The sequence below is a fragment of the Lepidochelys kempii genome, chromosome 22, assembly GCF_965140285.1.
Source record: "Lepidochelys kempii isolate rLepKem1 chromosome 22, rLepKem1.hap1, whole genome shotgun sequence".
NCBI lineage: Eukaryota > Metazoa > Chordata > Testudines > Cheloniidae > Lepidochelys > Lepidochelys kempii.
This window is the reverse complement of record NC_136401.1, coordinates 15,477,729-15,501,660: the sequence shown is the minus strand read 5'-3', so window position 1 is coordinate 15,501,660 and position 23,932 is coordinate 15,477,729. Positions and strand designations below refer to the sequence as shown.

The 23,932-nt window shown below is 48.3% G+C and overlaps 1 protein-coding gene across 1 annotated transcript in view; it reads left to right on the top strand.

Moving 5' to 3' along the window:
• The window catches only part of TECTA (tectorin alpha), a 93,747-nt gene that overhangs the window by 39,457 nt on the left and 30,358 nt on the right, over positions 1-23,932 (top strand). Inside the window, exons 13-20 of the mRNA XM_073321239.2 lie at positions 1,267-1,828; positions 6,588-6,787; positions 12,585-12,968; positions 13,873-14,159; positions 16,036-16,316; positions 17,875-17,985; positions 22,423-22,625; positions 23,480-23,643. Coding sequence (XP_073177340.2) covers positions 1,267-1,828; positions 6,588-6,787; positions 12,585-12,968; positions 13,873-14,159; positions 16,036-16,316; positions 17,875-17,985; positions 22,423-22,625; positions 23,480-23,643 — 2,192 coding nt within the window. The remainder of the gene's footprint in view (positions 1-1,266; positions 1,829-6,587; positions 6,788-12,584; positions 12,969-13,872; positions 14,160-16,035; positions 16,317-17,874; positions 17,986-22,422; positions 22,626-23,479; positions 23,644-23,932) is intronic.

The following is a 23,932-nucleotide window of genomic DNA, read 5'->3' as shown; positions in this document are numbered from 1 at the left end:
ACATCAAGGCAGGAAGGGGATTGTATTTCTGAGCTGTCTTAAGAGCTGCAAGCAAAGTGGGTGAGGTTCTAACTGACCTACACGGGCTGATTGTTTTCGGAGCAGAACCTGGCAGCTGGTAACGAAACAAGCTGCAGCATGGTGTTAGAGGTGTGTCTTTAAGCTCTTGTTATGCATAGCTACCTAGAACTGGAGTCTAAATAAAACAGAGCTCTTGCAAAAAGCAGAAGCACTAAGTGATTGCTGAACACCCCGTAGGGCATGATGTAGCGTCCTTGGGCAGCATGGAACACTTCTTAGCAGCAGGAAGTTCCCTGTGATGAGCTGATATTCCACTGGCGCTCATCTGGGCTGTCCATGCTGTCAGTTCCCCACACTGGGGGCTGTGAGACAAAAGTCTGTGGAGTCTGGATCCTGGTGTCCCAATAGAACCTATTTCCAGTAAGAGCCAAAGCAAAACACTTAATCCAAACGTGCCCAGGCTTTGGGAATGTTCAGATTGAGATCCAAATCTGGGTCAGAACTTCACGGCTCTGGGCCCATTTCTAATTATTGTCACTTTTGTGGCCTCTCTGCCAAGTGGTAGCAGATGTCTGGGACCTGCAGATTGGTTTGTTGTGAGAGAAGAAATCTGTGATGTAGATTCTGGGTATTTTCTTAAGACATGTCAATGCAATCACGTAGATGTATGTGAGCTCGTTTTAATATGGCTACATTGGGTACTAGCACAGTGAAGCCCCAGCAGCAACTGCTTCAGCATGAGCTCGCCACCCGAGTAATTATCTAGGGTCCCAGGCAGGCTTGTACTACTGCGGCTTCACTGCTCAGGCACTCGAGGTAGCTGGAATAATGCTAGCTCAGGTATATCTACTCGAGCTGCAGTCGCACCCTGTGATTGCGGGACAGATGTACCCGTTGGGTAGCTTGTTTCTTTGCACTGTCTACACCAGTCCTGGAACAGAGGTGCTCACAAACAGCACACAGTATGGAAAAGGGAACCCCAGTTTGGAAAAAGCTGGGAGCCAGATCTAGCCCAGCTCCTGCCCAATGCAGCATCCCCCTGTGCTTCATCCAGGCTGTTGTTGTTGTTGTTATAATTATTATGGTAATCATCACTTTCTTCTTCTAAGAGCTACATCACAGTTAGAGCTTGCACAATAGAGCATCTCCCATGAGGTGCATATCCTAAAACAAATGGCATCCCTTGATCCCACCTTCAAGTCCTTGCAGATTAATGATTACCCACCCGCTTCTGTGTCCTTGCAGATTAACAATGAGCGTCTCTACCTGCCCTTGAAGCTGGGCCAAGGGAAGGTGAACATCTTTGCCTTTGGCTTCCACATTGTAGTGGAGACCGACTTTGGGCTGAAGGTGGTGTATGACTGGAAGACCTTCCTCTCCGTCTCCGTCCCGCGAAGCCTCCAGAACAACACCTACGGCCTCTGCGGCCGCTACAACGGCAATCCTGGCGATGAACTGGAAACCTCCAGCGGGCTGGTGGCCTCCAACATCAACGACTTCGGCCAGAGCTGGGTGAAACGGGACACCTTTTGCCAGGTGGGCTGTGGTGACAGGTGCCCCGCCTGCAGTAAGGTGGAAGGGTTCTGGAAACCCCAGCAGCTGTGCAGCCTAATCCCCAGCAAGAGCAGCATCTTCACCAAGTGCCATAGCAAAGTCAACCCCGGCTTCTTCTACAAGAACTGCCTGTTTGACACCTGCATTGACGGGGGATCTGTCCAAACCGCCTGCAGCTGGCTGCAGAATTACGCCAGCACCTGCCAAACCCAGGGAATAGCCATCACCGGCTGGAGGAACTTCACCTCGTGCTGTGAGCAGAACCTTTTCCTTCTACCTTTGCCCCTATAAATTACTTGGATGATCGTCTGCTTTCAGACCAGGTCATCAGCTGGTGTCGCTCCACCGACTTCAATAGAGCAATGCCGCTTTGCACCAAAGGGTCTGTCTTTTTGTGTGCAAAAACTAAAGCTTCCCTCTCCAAAGAGAGGGGGACGATATGGTGAGAAAATGGCAATACATAGTAGATGGAGCTAGATTCAAATCCAGTCCAGTGGCTGTAACTGGTGCCATCTGATGGCTCTTCTGGGTGACCGGCATGAGATGAATTTAGTGGCCTTGGCCCAGTTCCTAGTGGGCAAGTGTCTGCAACACAAAACCACCACTGCTCCTGGTGCTAATTGGCCCCCTGGTTGGCCACCTTGGCAGCAGGCACTGGGTGGGCCATGGAGACTGAGCTAGTTCTCGGTGATCCCTGCAGGGCAGTGCCCTTACCCATGCATAATCAGAGGAACTCAGTCTCCCAGACTGTCAGCCTGGCATTTTCCACTAGCACCCCAAGTCTGGTGACTAGGCAAGGCGAGGGAATCAGTGTTCAGATCCCAGCCAAGCAGCGTAGGTAATCTCCGTAGCAGCTACATGGAGCTGCACTGCAAAGAGAGAGGCGGCAGCATCGTAGACCCCTCTGTGGAGGGATGAGCCTCATGAGACAGTGTTGCCCAGTGAATAGGGAACAGAACTGGAAGCCAGGACACCTGAATTCTGTTTCCAGCTCTGTCACTGACCTGCTCTGGGACCTTGGGCAGGCCATTGAACCTCCTTGTGTAGAACTTCTCATCTGTAGAACAGGAACCATGGTGGCCTAGTGTTGTGGAATGTTCTGAGATGCATGGCAGGAAAGCGCTATGCAAATGTTATTGTTATTAATGATGAGTGTGATTGCCGTGGTGTCTGGCTTTTCTGGGGGGAGGTGGTGAATATGGGGGCGAGGAATCCTTGACACTTCAGGGATTCCTAAGGAGAAGAACCAAGGTTAGGCCCCATAATAATGACAAAACCAAAAATAATGGATTAAAAATTAAACTGACGATATGAGACAGGGAAGAAAAATAGTTCAACAAATAACTCAGCATGAAAGAGATGTGTATCAGAGTCACGGGAGATTATCTCTCATATCAACAGATCCGTAAAGGAAATGGAGCTGCAGGAGGATGAATTATGGGGCAGTCACTAAATCTGAAGGTTTCCTAAGCACTTGGCAGGAAACAAGTTTGTCTCCGGGTATTTCTCCAGGCTTGTTGGAAAACCCTGAGCCTGGGGGGTGTAACGGTCAGGAGGGCTATTGTTTGTATTGTATGCAAATCTACTCAGGTGCTAGGATTGGTGGCATGCTGTGGTTGATGCTAGGAGCTTTCTAGTTTGGTCTCCCCAATCTGGATGAGAACAGGGTTTTTATTTCCCTGAGAGCTGAGTTAGCCGGGTCGTACAAACTGCCCCTCATTGGATTAAGCCCTGTCCACACTGCAAATACAACCATGAGAAGTGATACCAAATCCTGTTTCAGACACAGGCCCCACTTCTGCAATCCAGCGCTTGCAGAACCCCAGTGAAGCCCTTGGGTTTGGTAAAAAAGCAACTGCCTGCATGGATCCAATTGCAGCGTTGGGGCCGTGATTCCAAAATGCACTGCCCACCAGCCCTTCACTGTGTTTTGCAAAAAAGGCTAAAGCCCGGGTGAGACTAAGACTTTAAACCAGACATCTCCTGGGTAAGGTCCAGCCGGCGTTACAGATCGGAGCCATGTCTATAAACGGGTTAGCAGGCAAGTGAGTTGTAACCGGATTCCCCAGCGTTACTGGGTTTGTAGACAGGCTGTTGGTTTGCGTTTCTCTCCACGCAGTGGCGGAGCCGTGCAAGAGCCCGGGCACGGGCTGAAAGCACAAGACGCTGGCACGCTTTCGGACCATCTTTCAACCATGTTCTGTGTGAGGTGCGCTGTGCCAGCAGCCTGTTGTGTGATAACCACATTACAAAGCCTGCAGATGGGCCTTGTAGCATGGTTTAACAACAGGGATCTCACACACAGGGCGGGTGCACTTCAAGGGGAGCTGCAGGGGCTCAGCTTCCTTTGGAAACCAGTCCCCCCAGGCTAGAACTGTCTAACTGGCTAAGTACGGGGACTCAAATGTATTGTGGACAGGGCTTGAGATCCTGTCCATGTTATAAAGACAGCTGTCAGGGAGCCCGTTTACAATACAGTTGCACCCCAACCAAGTCAGAGCATGGCTCTAGTGGCAAAGGAACCTGGCTGAGGTTTAATGTCGTCTCTGGACCCTGCTAAAATCTTGGCTAGTCAAGTGCTTCAGCACAGCCTGATTAGGTTCTCCTCTGCCCTGCCCAATGGATCTATGGAGAAAGTATGGCTTAGGACTCAGAAGATGCGGGTTCAATTCCTGGCTCTGCCTCAGACTCTCTGTGTGACTCTGGGCAAGTCTCTTACTCTCTGTGTGCCTCAGTTTCACCAGTGTACAAAGGGGATGATACTGTCCTCAGGAGTGCTGTGAGGATAAATACATTCATGACTGTGAGGCACTCAGATACCATCCCAAGGGAGAGGGTGGTAAGTGCCTGTATAAATAGGTGGTGCTTTTATTGCACCAGGGGCATGAGTGTGTTGTAGCTGCCTCCCTCTATACAGCTGTACTTGTAATGTAGAAGTAGCACACTGGCACAGTGTGTCATGTTCCCCTCTCTAGTGATTGGGCCAATTAATAACAGCCTACTACTGATGCCTGCTAATGGAGCTACTCCTTTAGCTCAAGTGATAGAAGATCTGTGCTGAAAGTCTGCAGTTTGAACCCTGTAGAAAACCCACAAAGAGCACAATTGAATCATCAGGAGCCACACAGTTTAGAGCATCTTGCACCTCGTAGCAAATCCAGGACGGGGAAGGGTTAACTCCAAAGTTCAAAAGAGAGCAGCTCTTCTTCATTTGTTAAATAAGAATTTGATTAGTTATATAGGAGGGGAAGATCCTGTGTTTGTTCTAATGATGCTGCCTGCTATTGTCAATAAGATGACAATGCATTGTTCAATTAAACTCCCTCGTAAATGGAGCTGCAAACCTCTGCGGCAGACAGACCATCTGGCAAATCAGACAAAAAGTAATTTTCATCACTAACAAGATTTAAAATTAAATTTGGTTTATTCTTCTTTCTAGACGCAAAGTCATGATTTAAAACGTAATGCTCCCGAGTCAGAGGGACTTGCTTCTGGGGGCTGGAGCTAGGTACAGCATGGGCCTGGGTTGGCTTCCATGGCTTGCATTCTGTATCTGTGAACTGAATGGAGCAGAAGTCCGGAGAGGCGATGCATAGGTGGGAATACTAGAGGGAGCTAAGGGGATAGGTGAAAGGAGAGAAGTAGTGTAGTCTAGTGATAAGGTGCTGGACTGGCTCTCAGGGGCCCTGGGTTCTAGTCCAGGTTCTGGCACTAGCCTGTTGTGAGAGTTTGTGCTAGTCACCTTAGCTCTCTGGCCATCTGTTTCCCCTCCTCTTCTTCTGTCTTATATTTTAAGCTTGTAAGGCCTTCAGGGCGGGGACTGGTTCACAGCGTGTGTATCGTGCCTTGCCCAATGGAGCCCTGATCTTGGTTGTGGCTTCTGGGCACCATTAGAGTCCAGAGAAGCATAGAGGAGGAGGAGGAGAAGAAGGTGGTACGTTAAGTGAGGATGCTTTGCTGGCTGCTCGCTTGCTTGGCTGAGAATACAATAGTGTAGTAGTTCTGCTAACGGTCTTTAGTCATAGCCAGCAATAACTCTATGGGTCTTTCTTGGCAAAGACCACTGGCCATTCAAAATGGATTCTGTGCTGTGCACAGATGGGGGCTAAGGATGGGAGGCCAACCATAACTATTCTGAGATTTGAAGCTGGCCCTCTAGAGGTGAAAGACTAAGGCACAGGCAGACCACATCTCCCAAACCCCAAATCCATCATTGAAGCCTTAGGGGATTTCATGTTAAAATGGAAACGTTTTAAGTGTGGCTCACAATAACCCAGGACCATACCGATCATCTTACATTAATGCAACAGCTTCCAGCCCAAATGAATGAGCTAATCTAATATCGGGATGATTTCACGCACTAGTAAAATGCAGCCGTTTCTGGGGTGGAATATAAATTGCAGCTTAACAGAGCACAGCAGCACAGTCCCTTGGTTTTAGCAAGTGAGGATGAAACACTGTATCCAAATTCAGTGCCTGAGAAATTCGAACAAAATTGGCTCAGGGCCCTGGGGTATCACTCACTGATATTCTAAAAAGTACCAAGATCTTAAATGACTAGCTGTCTGGGTTCTCTTCTTTGCCTTGATCAACTTCCTCCTCTGTGCCTCATTTTACCCAGCAGTAACATTGGGATAAATGTGCCTTACCTGGTGGGATGAATCTTAATCAGTGCCTGCAAGGAAGGTGCTTTGCGATCTTTGGATGTGCCCATTGGCCAACCTGAGTCTTGCTCCTCTTTAGGAGTTGGGGGAGAGGGCGGGGGGCTGGATAGCTGAGGAAGTCTATGTATCAGCCTTTCACCTCTGCAAACCTGGACTGTAGCTTTTCCTCCCCGTGGGGGTGCACGAGACTACCTGCCATTTGACCCTATAGCTTAGTATTAACACTCGAGTTAAGCTTACTGGACTGTGCCATTGTGGGGTAGGGGTGGGGGTGGCTGTTAATTCAGTCAAAGCGGCTGTGACTACCCATTTTCTCTTGCGCGCTAAACCCTGTGCGTTGCGTTCCAGCTGTCGGCTGTCCCCCCAACAGTCACTACGAGAGCTGTGTGACTGTGTGCCAGCCCCGCTGTGCTGCCATCCGGCTGAAAAGCGACTGTAACCTTTACTGTGTGGAAGGGTGCCAGTGTGACCCTGGTTACGTCCTGAACGGCAAGAGCTGCATCCTTCCCCACAACTGCGGCTGCTACTTAGATGGCAAATATTATGAGGTAGGACCGTCCTCGTCTTCCACCTTCCCTCTTTTCCTTCCTTCCTTTTTCTCTCCGGCCGGGTGTGTGCTGAGTTGTCGTCCTCCCCCCCCTCCCCGCACCGATGTAGCTACATAGGGTTAGATGTGCTGCACTAGTGTAAAAAGTGACTTGTATCAGTGGGGCATACCCCTGTGCAAATCACTTTTTACCTAGTGCTGCGCATCCACACTGGGGCGCGTACCCATGCAGCTACTCTGTGCCCGTGCGGAAACAACCCACAGCCAGCTTTCCGTTTACACTAGGACCTTGCCTTGTAACAAAAGACGTGTGAACGTGCCAGTGCAGGCTTCAGGATGGGCGAGCAACCATAACATACACCAGCCAGAGAGCCTGGGTATGGACGTTGCTTGCTAGCCTGTGTTGAAGCCTGTGCTACCTTGTTTACACTATTATTGATACCAGTGCTAGCTAGATTAAAGCCAGTGTGTGGATGCAGTCACCTGTAGTGTAGATATGCCCCAAATCTCTTTTGAAAGCGGCCTAAGGCACTGAGGCTACCAGAGCCTGATGTTCTAAAAAGTACCAAGATCTTAAATGACCAGATGTCTGGGTTCTCTTTTTAAAACATTACCCTCGGCCAGACCAATGTTCCCTCTAACTTTTCTTTGTTCTGTGTGGGCTGCAAACTCCATTTCTATCCTTGGGCAAGCTCACTTTTTTTTTTTTTTTTTTTGGTCTCACACAATATGGCATTGAAGAGTGTAAGGTGTTTGTAAAGTGACGTGTCGGTAATGGATATACCGGGTCTCACACGCACGCATAGCAGTAGGTTGAGAACCGATGAACTCTCCAGAGTTTTGGAATACAAAGTTGGAAAACCAGGAAACCAAGAGCCATGCCTTTCCCCCTGTGAGACCCTATACACTCCCCCTCCCAGGAGCCTCAGACCTTGAGGGGGAACCCCCACCAGCCCCTCCCAGGAGCCGCTGTCTCCTCCCACCCTGCTCCTTATAACCCCACTGGCTCGAGGTTTCTTTGGGGGAAGGGATTTTAGGGTTTTTCCCTCCATGTCCCTCAGCCAGCCCTGCTCTCCCCTCTGACTCCGGGGTCTCCAGGAGGGAATTGCTGTTGCAGCCTGGAGCAGGCATGAAGAGGAGTGCATGAACTGGGACCCCTGCCCCAGCTGGGATGGCGGCACAGGTTTCCCCTCCCCCTGTTCCTCCCACTGGGCAGGGCTGCCAGGGGCTCATTTCAGCCCTGGCATCCTGCAAGCGGCAGGGATCAGCATCTCCACCAGGGTGATGCCAGGGGCTCTGTGCACCCTGGAATGGGATCCTGAAGAGCCTCTCCCACCACCCACCTAAATGGTGCTTCTGCCCTTCCCCAGTCCACTCTTCTTACCCTTCCCTGCTGGCTCAAGGCTTCCTATGGCACCAAGAGTTGCTGCCCTGGCTTCCCACAGGAAGGCCTGACAGACAGAGCAGGACCCCTGCTGGGGTCTCCAAAGCCCCTGCCTCTCTCATTCTTCTCCTTACCTCTCCTCCCTGCTGGTCCCCGGTGCCAAGAAGAGCAGCTGTGGGTTATGGCAGGTGGAAGGCCTGGGTGCTGCCTGAGCTCCCGGCCACATGAGGGGTGCGGGAGGTACCACATTGCTGTGCACCTGCACTTGCTCGCAGCTTAAAGGGACCAGTGGGTCTGATGCTGCTTCACGCCACTCTGCCGGAGTAAAGGGAAGTCAGTGTAATTTCCGCTCACTTCAAGACCCCTTTGTGCTGCCATAACGGTGCAAAGGGGCCACAGTGCAAATGAGACTCAGTCCCACTGTGCATATAAGTCCTGCTTTCCCCTCCGTTGTTTCTGTACAGGTGCCTTGTGTTTTTCCTCTGTGTCCGCTGCTCTGAGCTAACAACTTCTGGGAAGATGGCGGTATTGCATCTAAATGAGGGTGTCTTCAAGGAGCTCTCCTCATCTATATTCTGCCAAGCAGCAAAAAAGATAAATAACAAAAATTGTAAAATTTGAGTGCGCACAGTGCAAATTATGCAGTTTTTCTTCCCTGAGCTGCCTGTGGAATTGCATACTAAATGGTCCCTAAATAAGAACAAAACAGAGATGGAGAATGGAAACACTCTCCATTTGCTATGGTTTCTTCTGCCCCTTGTTGCCTTCTAACTGGACGGGCCTCCAATAAACTTTGGATGTAAAGATGGGAATTCTATTTTGTTCTCTGCTACCGGCTCTGTGGGACAGTGAAATCTTCCTGGAGGATAATTTGTGGGTCCATTTAAGAGAGTTTCTCTCCTCTGTTAGCTGCAGCGCTGTGAAGCAGGAATGCAGAGTACGTTTCCCTGCTGTTATCTAGAGACCGATGCCAGCATAATTAATAACCTTAATGTATTTAGCCATATAGTTCTTCAGGTTATGTAGTATTCATCAGCTTAATCCTTGCAGCGGAACGACAAATTCTTAATAATGAGACGGAAACTTAGTCTAGCTCGCAGTAAAAATGAAACTTAAATTCGCATAGCAGCATTTGCATGTAGCAGTGGGGCTGATTTATCCCTTGTTTAAACCCATACAACACTACTGACTTCAGTGGATTTACTCCTAATTTACACTGGTGTAAGTGAAAGGAGGGAATCAGGCTCCCCGAGTCTCATAATGGATTTTACAGGGTTAAAACAATAAACAGCAGAGGAAAGAGAAGAATCAAGGGGAAGAAGGGAGATGGAATGAGAAGGATGAAGTGGAGAGATAGGAGAAGGCTGGTCTAGGTTGCTGGAACGGCAGAGAAGGATCTCGTGCCAATAGTCAAGGCTTTGATGTTGTTAGATATCAGGATGAAACAGTTCATTGACCAAAAACCTTCGGTGTTCTCATTGTAGATGCAAAAAACATTTTTATTTGTTGTGTGTTTGTGCAGCGCCTAGCACCAAGGGGTCGTGATTCTTGACGGGGGCTCCTAGGCACTACAGTAATACAAATAACAATAATAAAGTGGCGGTATTAGTGCTCTTGGAAGTTAATGCTGCCATGCCTAGCAGAACCATTGTGGCATAGGTAGGGTTCAGCTGCTGTCCTGCTACTAATCCACACTGTTTTTCAGTAGCTTATAACTCGATCCTATTGTTGTTGTTTATTATTTTAGGCATAAATTGGGCACCGAAGTTGGTTAGCATCTCTCAAAATGCTCGGACCCAAATGCTGGGCACAGAAAGCCCTCAGATGAGGGGTACGCAGTACCTGGAGGAGAGATAAAACGTTGTGGGATTCCTTCCATTAATGTCAATAACTCTGTCTATCACCGCATTTCCACGATTCTGCATTTCTGCTGGAAATAATTTTCAACAGTAAGAGCGTGAGGGCACCCCATTTACGTGGAACATGCTTAACTTTGGGACTAAAATGAGGGACAATTGGATGGGTGGACATTAGCCCCAGGGTAATTTTTTCCCCATTGAAAATGTCAGATCAGTGAAGCTATATGTGTATGTTATTATTTGTATGCAGTGTTGTTGTAGCCATGACAGTCCCAGGATATGAGAGAGACAAGGTGGGTGAATTAATATCTCTTATTGGACCAACTTCTGTTGGTGACAGAGATGAGCTCTGTGTAAGCTTGAAAGCCTGTCTCTCTCTCACCAACAGAAGATGGTCCAATAAAAGATATTCCCTCACCCACCTAGTCCCTATGTTTATTTAGCAGTATAGGGAAGAAATGTTCAGTGAGCTGAGGGAAGGGGGACCAGGAGTCTGGACTCCTGAGTTCGATTCCTCACTGCCACTAACTTACTGAATTTGATGGTCAGGGGTTGACTGGCTCAGGGGTGTCAGATGAGCATGTCTGTGCAGATCTGCATGTCTAGAGCTGAGGTGTACTCAACTGTTCAAGGCCAGGTCTAGAAACCTCTGACAGCATAGTAGTGTTGGTTAGGGGGATGATTCCCCCCACCCCCTGAAATTTTTATACCAGCAAAAGCCCCAATATAGACACAGTTAAACTGGTAAAGCACATTGGTGCCTGCGGAAACTCCGCTACCTCCACTAGGGGGATTCACACTATAACTGTACCAGTTGACATTATCTTCTGTAGACTAGAGTGTAGTGACAGAGCCCACATTTGAAAACTGGACTCTTCAGTCCTGGCTTTTCAGAAGTGTCACAATTCTGTCTCAATTCTTACCTTTCTAAATGCTTACCATCACCCAATTTTGCATGTGCTTTTTGCAAGCTTATCTGCATGCCAGGGTGATAGATTCCATTCTTTGCATGCAAGGGTGATGGAATTTAGCCCAAAGCAACAGTCCACATACACAGGTGATGGTGCCCAAAAGTACGTGCGCGTGAGTGAAAGTTGTGGGCTCATGAGAGGATTCCACCCTTTGAAAATCTGTCTCTAGAGAAGATTTAACACATTTCTCGTTAAAGCAAAAAAACATCATCCCAATGCAGGATGCTTCTTGAAAAGACTGGCTTGTTTAGTTGTTGTCTTCATCCATACTCCCACGGGGGGCTGTTTTTCTCCTTCAGAAACCGTGGTGCCTACATTCTTATCAGAAGCAAAGCAAGCCCGTACGTCCAATTGTTCTATGAATCTGATACAGGGGCTGAAGTCAATTTGTGTTCTGCTGGAACAGTACAAAAAGTTGGTCAATAGGATATTTATAGCACTGCGAGCTTGAGTGAAAGAGGGGAAGGTTGCTGTGGAAACGGCAACTTCAAATTTCCTCACTTCTGCAGCTTCCAAAGGTTTCAGTGCAGTTGGATTATTTTTATCTATTGGTCACCCTTTTGTCTATTGAAAGTCACTGCATACCGTCCAATCCTGCAACTGGGCTTTTTCAAAGGGCTGGCTGATTTTATGATGATTAATCACTGTTTTGTGCTTCTGCGAAAGGCTAATTAAATTTCAGGCTTTAGGGCGTAAGCTGAACCTCCCCAGGGCTCTACAAAGACTCTTTGCCCTGTGTACAGTACTGTGCTATTGGCATTATAGGGTTGTTGTCTTTTCAGCCTTGCTCTGAAGGATCAGGTATTGGCCACTTCTCGAGGTGGGATATTGGACTGGCTAGATCAATGATCTGATCTGAGATTGCCACATTACTGCTAGCATGTATGTGCTACCACTGCCCTCTACTGGCTGAAGTGTTGGCAATTCTATCCCACAGTTCAGATTAGCTGAGCCTGAGCTGTCCAAATTGACTTGCTGCCATTTAAATCTCCAGAGGAGATGGCAACTGAGAGCTCCTCCAACCAGAATTCAACCTCTCTGGGTCTGACAGAGCCCAGGCCTGTTGACCTACAGTGCAATCCGTGTCCCATCTCAGCTCTGCCACAGACTCCCCGGGTGACCACAGGCAAGTCACTTATCCCTCCGGGCCTCAGCTCCCCTGGTACAACGTGGGGATAATAATCCTTTCTTCCTCCCACCCTTTGTCTGTCCTACCTGTTTAGATTGCCAGTTCTTCAGGGTGTTGTCCCTTACTGTGCGTATGTACAGCGCCTAGCACAATCTTGCATCTTGGCAGGGAGTTAGACTAGAGGACCTTGGCGGTCCCTTCTAACCCTATGGGCCTATGATTCTATAACGGGCCCCTGATCGCAGCTGGAACCTCTTGACATTACCATAATACTACTGCGAATAAGGCCCATCTCCTTCTATAAGATTTGGCCAGGACAGTGGGTGGGCAACGGTCCCGAGAGAGTTTAGAGAACTCCACAATTTGACATGAGCCCAGAGGCTCTGGTGATGCGCCTTATGGTTGAGTCGGTCGGTTCCCAGTAAAATGGCTTTTCCTCTCGCTCCCTCCTTCAGCCCAAGCAGCTGTTCTGGAACAGCGACTGCACCCGGCGCTGCCGTTGCTTCCGCCGCAACCTAGTCCAGTGCGACCCGCGGCAGTGCAAGTCGGACGAGGAGTGCGCCCTCCGCAACGGCGTCCGTGGCTGCTTCAGCACCAAGAGTTCCTACTGCCTGGCGGCGGGCGGCGGGGTCTTCCGTACCTTCGACGGCGCCTTCCTCCACTTCCCGGCCAACTGCGCCTTTGTCCTCTCCACCATCTGCCAGAAGCTCCCCGACTTCTCCTTCCAACTGATCATCAGCTTCGACAAGTGGTCGTTGCCCAACCTCACCGTCATCTCCCCGGTGTATTTCTACATCAATGAGGAGCAGATTCTCATCAGCGACCGGAACACCATCAAGGTAAAGCGCCGGTTGTGGGTTTCCTCTGCTCCTCCCTGAAACTCTTAGGGGACTAGCCACTCCCCGAGGCTGAGCTTGAGCTCACTGGGACAGGGAGGAGGGAAAGTATCTGGCCACCAAGAAGCAGGGCTGAGTTGGGATTCTCCAAAGTGGAAAAGCCAATTGCCACCCCTTTCCCACATTAGGAACATCCTCGTCACCCCGGGACTTCACTGTCTGTTAGGGTGTTGTATTCAGCCCATCACCATAGTATCTGAGCACCTTCCACACCGGGTAACCAGCTGGCAGTAGCAAAGGCTCTAGGGAAGTTCATGCAGCCTCTGGCTCATCTCCCTTTTTAGGTTCTAGGAAGCTCTGCTTGTGGGAGGGGAAGGGGGCGGCTGGGAATGTCGTTCTCCTTAGGGCAGAAGGGAGGTAAATCAAAGGGGAAGGTTTTTGCAGTGCTTCCTCACTGGATCTGCCTCCCTGGAAGCTGTCGTGAGTGATGGGTTTGAGCACGGTTTGCCTCTGGTTACTGATTATTTGTACTGCGTGAGCCCCGCATGCCCAGGACCCCATTGTGGGGTAGGTGCTGACCAGACAGATGGCCCCTGTCTCAAAGAGCTCCCGATCTCCGTCAAGCTGAGCTGAGCTTACCCCGTGCAAAGGGTTGGCACAATCTAATGCACGTCCCAGGCACTTCTCCCTCCTAGAATGCTAAGAAGACTTGAAAAGGGACAGGGGGTAGGATGGATCCTGGCCTTGCCCCGCCTCCATTACGGAGCTGGCTGGTGGCAGGGAGGGGCAGCATGAAGGGATGTTTCCCATGCTGCCCGCTGCGGGGACCTGTGCCTATCAGGTTCAGTCTGTCCCTTGGAGTGTTGAGAGGTGAGTGGCTTCAGCATTATCTCCTCCCCTTGAGTAGGTGAATGGCACCCAGGTGACCATCCCCTTCGTCACCGGGCTCTCGACCAAAATCTACAGCATGGAGGGCTTCTTGGTGATCGACACCAGCCCGGATATCCAGATCCTCTACAACGGCTTCAACGTCATCAAAATAAGCATCAGCGAGCGGCTGCAGAACAAAGTGTGTGGCCTGTGCGGCAACTTCAATGGGGACCGGACCGACGATTACGTCACCCTGAGGGGGAAGCCGGTCGTCAGCAGTGTGGTTCTGGCCCAGAGCTGGAAAACCAATGGCATGCAGAAGAGGTGAGCCTGGGGCCTCGTGTGTAGACGTGCCCAAGGTTCCTCTTGGAGCCAGTGAGTGTTTGGCCATTGACACCAGTGGGCGCCCACGTTGTGTATCAGGAACCCATCCACAGCTCGGTGCAGGGGAATAAGCCCTGGAGGAAAAGTCCTGCAGTATTTAATAGGGAACAATAATCTGGAGCAGTGTGAACCTTGCCATGGAATTTAATAGCGAATTCTATCCCCCTGTAGAATCCCATAGGAGGGCTCAAATCACCTTTAGAAATGAGATCATTTGCTCTTCATTTCTCTTGGTTTGTAGAGTAATTTCTATAGAACCCTGTTGGTTTCACCCTCATTTAGGGTGACCAGACGTCCCGATATTCAGGGCTTTGTCTTATGTAGGTACCTATTACCCCCCACCCCTGTCCTGATTTTTCACACTTGCTGTTCGGTCACCCTACCCTCATTAGTGTTGTTCATTTGCCTTGCCATAGCACTTAGGAGCCAGAGCCCATTGTGCTAGGTGCTGTACGAACATATGACAAAAAGACAATTCCTAACCCCTATAGGATCATTTACACTAAGGCCATATCACTCCACTCTGGTTGTGCAAAGGGACCTTAACGTGCGGGTAAATTACATATACACCCACTTTAGGGCTCCTTTACACTGCCAAAATGGGGTAAAGGAGCCTTGGTGTGAATAGAGATAAGGCTTATTGGCTTTACCTACTTGGAAGTCAGCTTTGAACCTATGTCCTGGGCCCTAACCTGCACTCCTAGTTGTGCACTGCAGTTGGTACGTCAACCTCTATACATGGCTTGTCCTAAACTGCAGAGATCTCCCCAGCTCAAATCCCTGTATGGGCCACCCCTTGGGGTGGGTGGTTGGCAGTGGGGATTGAACCTGAGATCTCTGCATCTTAGAGCATGTGCCGCAACTGCCTGAACCAAAAGACCCGGCTCTGTTAGTCACGGCTGAACAGGCTCATTGACCTCTCGGAGTCCCTGATGATGTTAGAGGGGGACAGAGGGCATGGGCTACACAGTCAAAACTTCTACAGAAGTTAGCGGGAGTTTTAGGTGTGCCAGTAGCAGGCCAGATTTTCAAAGGCTCCCTCTGCCCAACTAATCTGCACCTGCCAAAGTTCTGCCCGTGGTACTTGCACATATGGCTAATGGCGAGCACAGAGTCTACCATTTAGGTGGTGATAACTATATACCTGATTGGAGGTGCAAGTCAGAGAGTTAGCTGTGGAAGCAGGAGGAATTAAGGCTGGGATTTTGTAAATAGCCTAAGGGAGTTAGGCACTCAACTGCTGCTAAAGTTCAATAGGATTTGGGTACCCTTAGATTCCTTTGAAACTCCTAGCCAAAGAGGGCAAGATGGGAAAAGTACCTAAATCAGTCAATGGTGCTTGGGTTCCTAGATCGCTTAAGCACATTTCCAAATCCCACCCACCAGGAATTATGGATGCAAGCAATGAAGATGCAAATCTTGTACATGGAAAGAGAGGCCAGCCCCGTAAAAACCTGGCCTTGGATGTGAAGAGATGCTTACCAAAGATTAGGGAGGAATCTAATCTTCAAAGGGGCCAGCCCAAGGACTACGGCCCACTTGGATCTCTGGCTGGCATGGGATTTAAGTGGCCCATAGCCCTTGTACTGGCCTTCTGCACAGGGGTGAATTTCACCCTGGATTCATGAGGATCTCATAATGAGAGGTGAAAAGAACTAGGAAATACATGGGAGGGGACAGTGGGGTAATAATGAGGAAAGAACAAGGTGACCTGAGCGGTCTATTTGTCTGTGGCCTCACCTCAGGAGAGGATTTAGGGACTGGTTGTTTCACACGATTCCAGGCTGATGTCCTTCGTTTAATCTCTCGCTCCCAGCTGTAACGAGCTCCAGTACTCCCAGTACGCCGCCGCCTGCGACAACGTGCAGATCCAGAAGCTGCAGAGCGATGGCTACTGCCTCAAGCTGACGGACATGAAAGGCTTCTTCCAGCCCTGCTACGGGCTGCTGGATCCCCTGCCCTTCTACGAGTCCTGCTTCCTCGACGGCTGCTACAACCACAAGAAGTTCCAGCTCTGCGGCTCTCTCGCCGCCTACGGGGAGGCCTGCCGCTCCTTTGGGATCCTCAGCACCGAGTGGATAGAGAAGGAGAATTGCTGTAAGAGCGCTATTCTAACCCTGTTCCGTTCTCTGGCCCATAGCGCCTATCGCTTAGGAGCACCATCCTGTGTATCCAGCCGGACTGCAGGCTCAATCAGTGAGAGGCTAATGCAGAGAGATGGGAGCCAGAGCAATTAGCGATAGGTCCCCTAGATGGTTTGGAACCTGGCTACCTTAGAGGCGACCTCCATCCCGATGTGCTACCGTGGCTGCTGAGTCAGCAGAGGGACTTCTGTGGTAGCTTGCCCTCAATTGAGGAGCGGAGACAAATATTGTTGGTCAAAAATTTTTCATCTAAACTGTTTTGTTTTTGTTTTTTAACAGAAAACTGAGTTTTGGATAAACTTGATATTTTTCACAAAGCGTGCATGCTTTCTGTGGAGAATTTCAATGCGTCATTGAAAAACTGAACTCCTGAAAACCAAAATCTTTTTATTCAGATATCCTGCTGCAGTACCTCATGGGAGCAGTAGGTTGGTTTCTTCATGTCCTCTTTCTCCTCTGTGGTCTGGGCTCCCCAGCTAGACTACATCTCCCATGATGCACCATGACCAGGACTCCTGTGATGCAACCGCTCACCAACATGAGGAGGAGACCGTGGTGCATCATGGGAGATGTAGTCTGATCAGGGAGCCTGGCCTACAGAGGAGAAAGGGAGCATGAGGTACCTGAACTACAACTCCCATGAGGCACATAGATAACATTTTGGAGTACAAATATTTTGGTTGTCAAGTTTTTGCTGAAAAGTGGACATTTTCACGGGGTGCAGGGGCAGGGCAGATTTCATTCTCCATCCAGCTCTAAAGACAAGACACTGTCTCTGGAGGCTCCTTAACTAAGCAACATGCTCCCCCTAGTAGTCCACCCCAACTGGATCATGCTCACCTCCAAAGTATACTGGCTGTGGCAAGCATTTGCCTGACCTAGGGCTAAGGACATATTGGAGATGTTCTTCCGCTGGTGTTCTAGGGGTAGGTGGTAAATGATCCAAATAGTCTGGGTTGATGCTTTGTTTGTAAAGTACCCAGAAGCCCAGGCTGAATAAATTGTTAATATCGGTCCATGCTGTGGGAACTTCACTTTCTCCAGACTCAGTGGGAGTCTGATGCCAGTCCAGTCCTCGCCTGAGTAAGGACTTTGAGGGCAGCATTGTTAACCTCAAGTACTCATAAAATCACAACTCCAGCCCCAAGAAATCATGAGATTGGCTTAATAATCATGAGATTTTTTTTAAAAAAGTATACATTCATTTAAAAATAATATGGTGGGTACCTTAGACTTCTAGTTCCTGAGCCTTTAGGTTAGACTCATTTTATGCTTTCAAGCTTTTCTCTGCAATCAGGAGGGCTAGAAACTGACTTTTTTAAAAACGGAAAGCTGATATTCTCATGTATTCACATCACTCCAGGAGCTGGGGCTTTAAAAACACATCAAATAGCATGAGATAAAATTGCTGGAGTTAGCAACACTGCAGGGGTTTAGTGGGGTAATAAAGAATTGTCTGGGTACTGGTCTGAAAATAAAGTTGTTGTCTTCGTCTGTCTTTTCCTTTTTAGCAGGAGTGGTTGAAGATCCCTGTGTGGGGGCCGACTGTCCCAACAGAAGCTGTGAGCTTGACAATGGAGGGGAGTTGTGCGGTTGTATCGAACCTCCACCCTATGGAAACAGTGAGTGACCCCACATGCATCCACTCGGTGTCTCAGGAGGCTAATTGCAACGTTGGCTCTCGTGTTTTTAACTAAGTTAAAAATGGGCCTTACGTATTTATATGGGACACAGATAAGCCAACTCCTTCAGCAACCACTTCCCACTCAGACCCACACAAACTTCGAACCTCAAATCCAGTGGAGCTACAGTACACTAGGGAGGAAAGGTGTTTATGTGATTAAAGCACCAAGACTTGGTTGTCAAGGCTCTTTGGTTCTACTCATGTCCCTGCCACTGACTTGCATTGTGACCCTGGGCAAGTCACTTCCCCATGCTTCAGTTTCCCAATCTGTAAAATAGGGCTAATGATAACTGCTTCACATAGGTGTTGTGAGCCTAAAGTCACTAATGTTCGGCAAGCGTTATGAGATCTTCAAATGGAATGTGCTGTAGAAGAGCAAGGTGGTGTTGGGTTGATTTGTAACTCCCAACATGTCAGATCGCATCTAAAATCTGGTCCCACTGGTAAAAATGGAGATTTTTTGGTGATTTTTATCGATTTTCATAAAGAAACTGACAGTGAAAAGTACAAAAAGGTAAATGACTTTACAGCTCATATATGTTTCCAAATATTGCGTGCTTCATGCGATTTCCAATAAAATTATGGAATGATGCAATTTTACAACTTGTCGAAGTTGCAAGACCGGACATTACAAAACCAGACAATACTACAGAGACGCAACATGTTAGTGTGTGGGATAACATACCATGAACCAAAACCAGAAATTCACAAGTAGCCACAGATACATCACACAGCCTGTCCATGCTGAAAGATGACTCCTGCCTGGAGCAGACTTTCATACAATCAAGGAAATACAGGGGCAAATTCTCAGCAGATGTAAACTGGCATAATTCTTCTGATTTTGGTGATGCTATGCAGATCTATGCAACATGAGGATTCAGTCCTAGATATTGAAAACTCCTATTAATTCAGCTAGTCTTTCCATCAAGGGCCAACGAAGGAGAGTTTCCAATGGTATATTTTCTGCTATTTTAGTCAGCCTTGTTTTCAACTTGCTGGGAGCCCCTGGGCCTCACCTAATTTCCTTACAAATGTGCATACATTTTTAAAAATCAAAAATCAATTTTGCCCAGTCCTCTTCTCCTCAATCAATGGATATAAATTGCTTGTTGTCTAAGTTCAGTGGCAACAAAAATCTGCTCAGCTTTGTTCTTCACCTTGCAGTTATGGGGAATGGGGAGCAGCTGTCCCATTAACAGGGTTCAGAGGCATTGGATTTTGCAAGCTACTTTTGACCCTTCTTCTGTACTGTGCATGCATTCCCTTCCCCAGCTCGAGGACACAATGGCACAGACCATGCAAAACATGCTCAGTCTAAGGTAGGCAAGAACACGACAAATGCAAACTCAAAACTGGCTAATAGAGGAAAAGGATTTGGTGAGAAAAGAACCCTAGCCCGCAGTACAAACCAGCCTCCCCTGAGGGGAGGGGCACGGAAACAGATGTGGCAAGGGGTGGCTAATGCCCCCCTGGATCTGCTCATAGATACAATCCCTAGAGAATATCACCACTCCCCAAAAACCGCCTAGGCCAGCAGAGAGGGCCCGAGCCGTGTCCTATCAATCCCCCATACAAATAACCTTTACGAAAGCATTATCCAAAGCTCTTCCAAATGAAGTCACTTTGCCCATCCCATAGTCCTTCCATTTGAGGATCTCAAAGCACTCTCCAGACATTGAATTAATTCCCCACCCTGCGAGGTAGGGAAATGCTACCCCCATTTTAGAGATGGGGGAAACTGAGGCACAGAGCAGTTAAGTGACATTTTCAAGGTCACCCAGTAAATCTTTGGCAGAGCTGAGAAAAGAACCCATATGTCCTGAAGTCTCAGAACCGTTCTGTTGTCACAACTCCAAAAGCAAAGAAGAATCAAGACAGCTTAAGCTGCAGGACAAGATCGAGATGTCAAGAACTTTTAGGAAACTGTAGCAACTTTTCTCACAGTGTCATCATCAGACCGACTAGCGTGACAACGCAGAAGAGTAGCCAGCTCATAGGCACGTCGGCAGGGACTCAGACCCACGTAGCATAGGCGGCATACGGGGTACAATCACAGCAGCGTCGCACCACCAGAACTGGTAATATATGCAAACGCACACTCCTAAGCACCAAGCATATCCATCTTAATGAAGTTACAGTTAATCTGCCTTGTTTTATTTTGCACAAATAATGGAACTCTGAAGGCAGCACAAATAACATTCAGTTAACAAAATAAATAAGACTCCAGAAAAGACCTGGAGATTAGGAGAGTATGATCTGGTGGTTACAGCCGGTGCCCAAGGAGTCAGGACTCCAGAGTTCTAGTCTTCAGACTCATCGCGTGACTTTGGCCAAGTCCTTTTCCTGCTCTGTGCCTAAGTTTCCTCATTTGTATAGCAAGGGTAAGGATACTTAGATAGTGAACTCTTTGGTGTCGCTGTTTAGTTATGTCTGTCCGGTGATGACAGGCGCAGTCCATGAGTAGGGCTCCTAGGAGCTATCCCAATACAAATAATAATAACTAACATTTATGTACCAGCTTTCATTCCAAAGGCTACCCATATAACCCACTGGGGCATGTGTTACATGGTACCCATCTATAGAGGGCATGAGCTGTTATAGCCATACGCTAGGGGGCCCCGGGCTCATGAGCTCGAACAGGAGCAGCTCATGCTTTTAGCTCTGGGTTCAGCCGCCCCGACGTGTTGGCCAAGGGGGAGGCAGTTCCACATGCACCAGTGAAATGCAGCCACCTCTGGGTGTCCAGGGAGAGGACTTTAGGCCGAGAACATCCCACCAAAACCCCCAATTCTGTTAGAAAAACTCTCCTGTGATCGTTAACATCCACACCAAAGCTCAGATTTTGAGGCCTAGAAGCATCATGGAAGTCAGTCTAATTCCCTTGGGGAGATGAAGGGCTGAGTCAACGCTGCCAGGATTTCAACCTATGGCTCCAGAGAATAGAATCTAAACTATCATATGGCTACATTGCCTATAAACCTGATGGCTAGACCACTAAGACTTCCCCTTCAGCTCTGTCACTCTTGCCTCTGTGACAGGCCTCCCACCTAGGATGACTAGACATCCTGATTTTATAGGGACAGTCCTGATATTTGAGACTTTGTCTTACGTATGCACTTATCAACACTCACACACACACACACCGTCCTGATTTTTCACACTTGCTATCTAGTCACCCAACTCCCAGCCCACTATCTGTAAGTAAGATACTATCTACCTGTGAATTCCGAGGCTTGTCTTTGGAGTGATTCATTGATGCTGTATGGATGGGAGAGCCCACTGCGTAATCCTGGCTGGTCACTTTCAATACAGCGGCTCACACAGCCGCTGCAAGTGCTTCAGGCCAGGACTGAGTGCCAGCTTCCCTGTCAGTGGGTGCAATCTGCATCCACAAAATGAACTGCCTGTGCAAATCTGAGCACTTGCATTTCTGGCTAATCCACCTTGCACCTTCAGCTGAACCGTGGGTGCAAACTGAGCCTATAAAAGGGAGCTCACCCTTCTGAACAATTAACCTCTTCTATCCTCATCTCATCTAACAGCTGCAGGTACTGTGGGTCATTTCATTGTTCAGTTTATGCTAGTGATGGGCCTGAATTGTAGGGGCCAGTTTAGTACATTGTAAAATCATAGAAGATTAGGGTTGGAAGAGACCTCAGGAGGTCATCTAGTCCAACCCCCTGCTCAAAGCAGGACCAACCCCAACTAAATCATCCCAGCCAGGGTTTTGTCAAGCTGGGCCTTAAAAGCCTCTAAGGATGGAGATTCCACCACCTCCCTAGGTAACCCATTCCAGTGCTTCACCACCCTCCTAGTGCAATAGTCTTTCCTAATATCCAACCTAGACCTCCCCCACTGCAACTTGAGACCACTGCTCCTAGTTCTGTCATCTGCCATCACTGAGAACAGCCGAACTCCATCCTCTTTGGAACCCCCCTTCAGGTAGTTGAAGGCTGCTATCAAATCCCCCCCTCACTCTTCTCTTCTGCAGACTAAATAAGCCCGGTTCCCTCAGCCACTCCTCATGAGTCATGTGCCCCAGCCCCCTAATCATTTCCATTGCCCTTCACTGACCTTGCTCCAATTTTTCCACATCCTTTCTGTAGTGGGGGGCCACAGTCATGGGTTCAGTTCCAGATCGGGATCTGAATTTCCCAAAGTCAGGGGGATAGGTGGGACTGTCGGACCTAGTGTTCTGGTTCAGATCCATCCCTATTCTATACATCCTTCGCTGGTCCAAGCTTTACTGATGGTACAATAACTGGTAGTTCTATAATCTCTAACGCTGATGTGCACAGAACATCCCCCTCCTGATTGGCCAGCTCAATGCTGACTCTCAATTGTTATCCTTTAAAACCACCCGTGTTGCTCCTAGACACGCATGACATCATCGACGCAGAGGTGACCTGCAAAGCGGCACAGATGGAAGTGTCCATCTCCAAGTGCAAGCTCTTCCAGCTGGGCTTTGAGAGAGAAGGCGTACGCGTGAATGACCGCCACTGCCCTGGCATCGAAGGAGAAGACTTCATCTCCTTCCAGATCAACAACACCAAGGGGAACTGCGGAAACATTGTGCAGGTGAAAGAGGAGTGGGGGAGGCGGCTCATATTTAATGGTGCATGGTTACAAAGTAGATGCTGCTGGGGTGACATGTGGAAACACATGCCATGGAACAGAACCAAACGGCAAAGAAAGGAGAGAGAGAAACACACATTCCTTTCAGTGTCAGGTTTATTATTTGAGCTCAAATGTCACGATGGCTGAATAATGCTTCAGTGCTTCATTAAATTACATTAGGGGATGATCACATACACACTCTCCACAGTGTGGGTTCTTTCTTTCTATCTTTGTGTTCTAATAGGCAGCTCCAAACACTTTTGTGTGCATGACAGAAGATACAAGGTGTTAGCGCTTGTGTACTGTCCAAATTCCAGCCTGGGTGCTTAAATTTTGCCTACTTAAACTTTCCCCTGATATTTCACTGGAACATGGTATTCATGAGGACTGTTAAACAGATGATGTGTTCTTCCCCAGAGGTGGTTGCATTTCAGTGGTGCGTGTAGTGTGTATCTGTTGCGTTGGGATCTTTTATGATGAATGGTGCTGTTATAAATTTAACATCATAACCTCTGTACACATTTAGAGTCTTTTTTCAGTCTAGTAGTAAACGCAAGCTGATTTATTATCATTATTTATAATCTATTACTGCAATGTCCAGAAGCTCCAGTCAGGGATCAAAGCCCCATTGTGCCAGGTGCTGCACAAATATAAAACAAAAAGCCATCCTTGCCGCCAAGCAGTTCACAATCTGTCTGCAAATTATTTTTTATGGAATGACTTTAATGTGCTGCTTTCAGAGCTGTGAACTGGAATCGTGATGGATGCGTTAACCCCTAAAAAGAATAAAATTTGTTTCTTTTTCTCTTGCACAGTCCAATGGCACTCATATCGTGTACAAAAACACTGTGTGGATTGAAAGTGCAAACAACACTGGAAACATAATCACCCGGGACCGAACCATCAATGTGGAATTCTCATGCGCTTATGAGCTTGATATCAAAATTTCTCTGGATTCGGTAGTGAGGCCAATGCTTAGGTAAGACTGGCCTGTGTGTGCTTTAGATTTTCCTGTTTGTGTGTGTGAATTTAATGCTGGTCTGAGAGCCCGGAGGTTAAAGTCTCCTCTATTTAACCTGGAAAAGGAAGCTAGCTTAATTCAGGCTAGAAATGTTAACAGTGAGAGTAACTAACTACAACAACTACCCCCACAAGGGCGTGGTGGATTCTACATCACTTAATGTCTTTAAATCGAGAATGGAAGGGGTGGGGTTTTTTTGTAAAAAATGTGCTCTAGCTCAACCATAAGATATGGGCATGATGCAGGA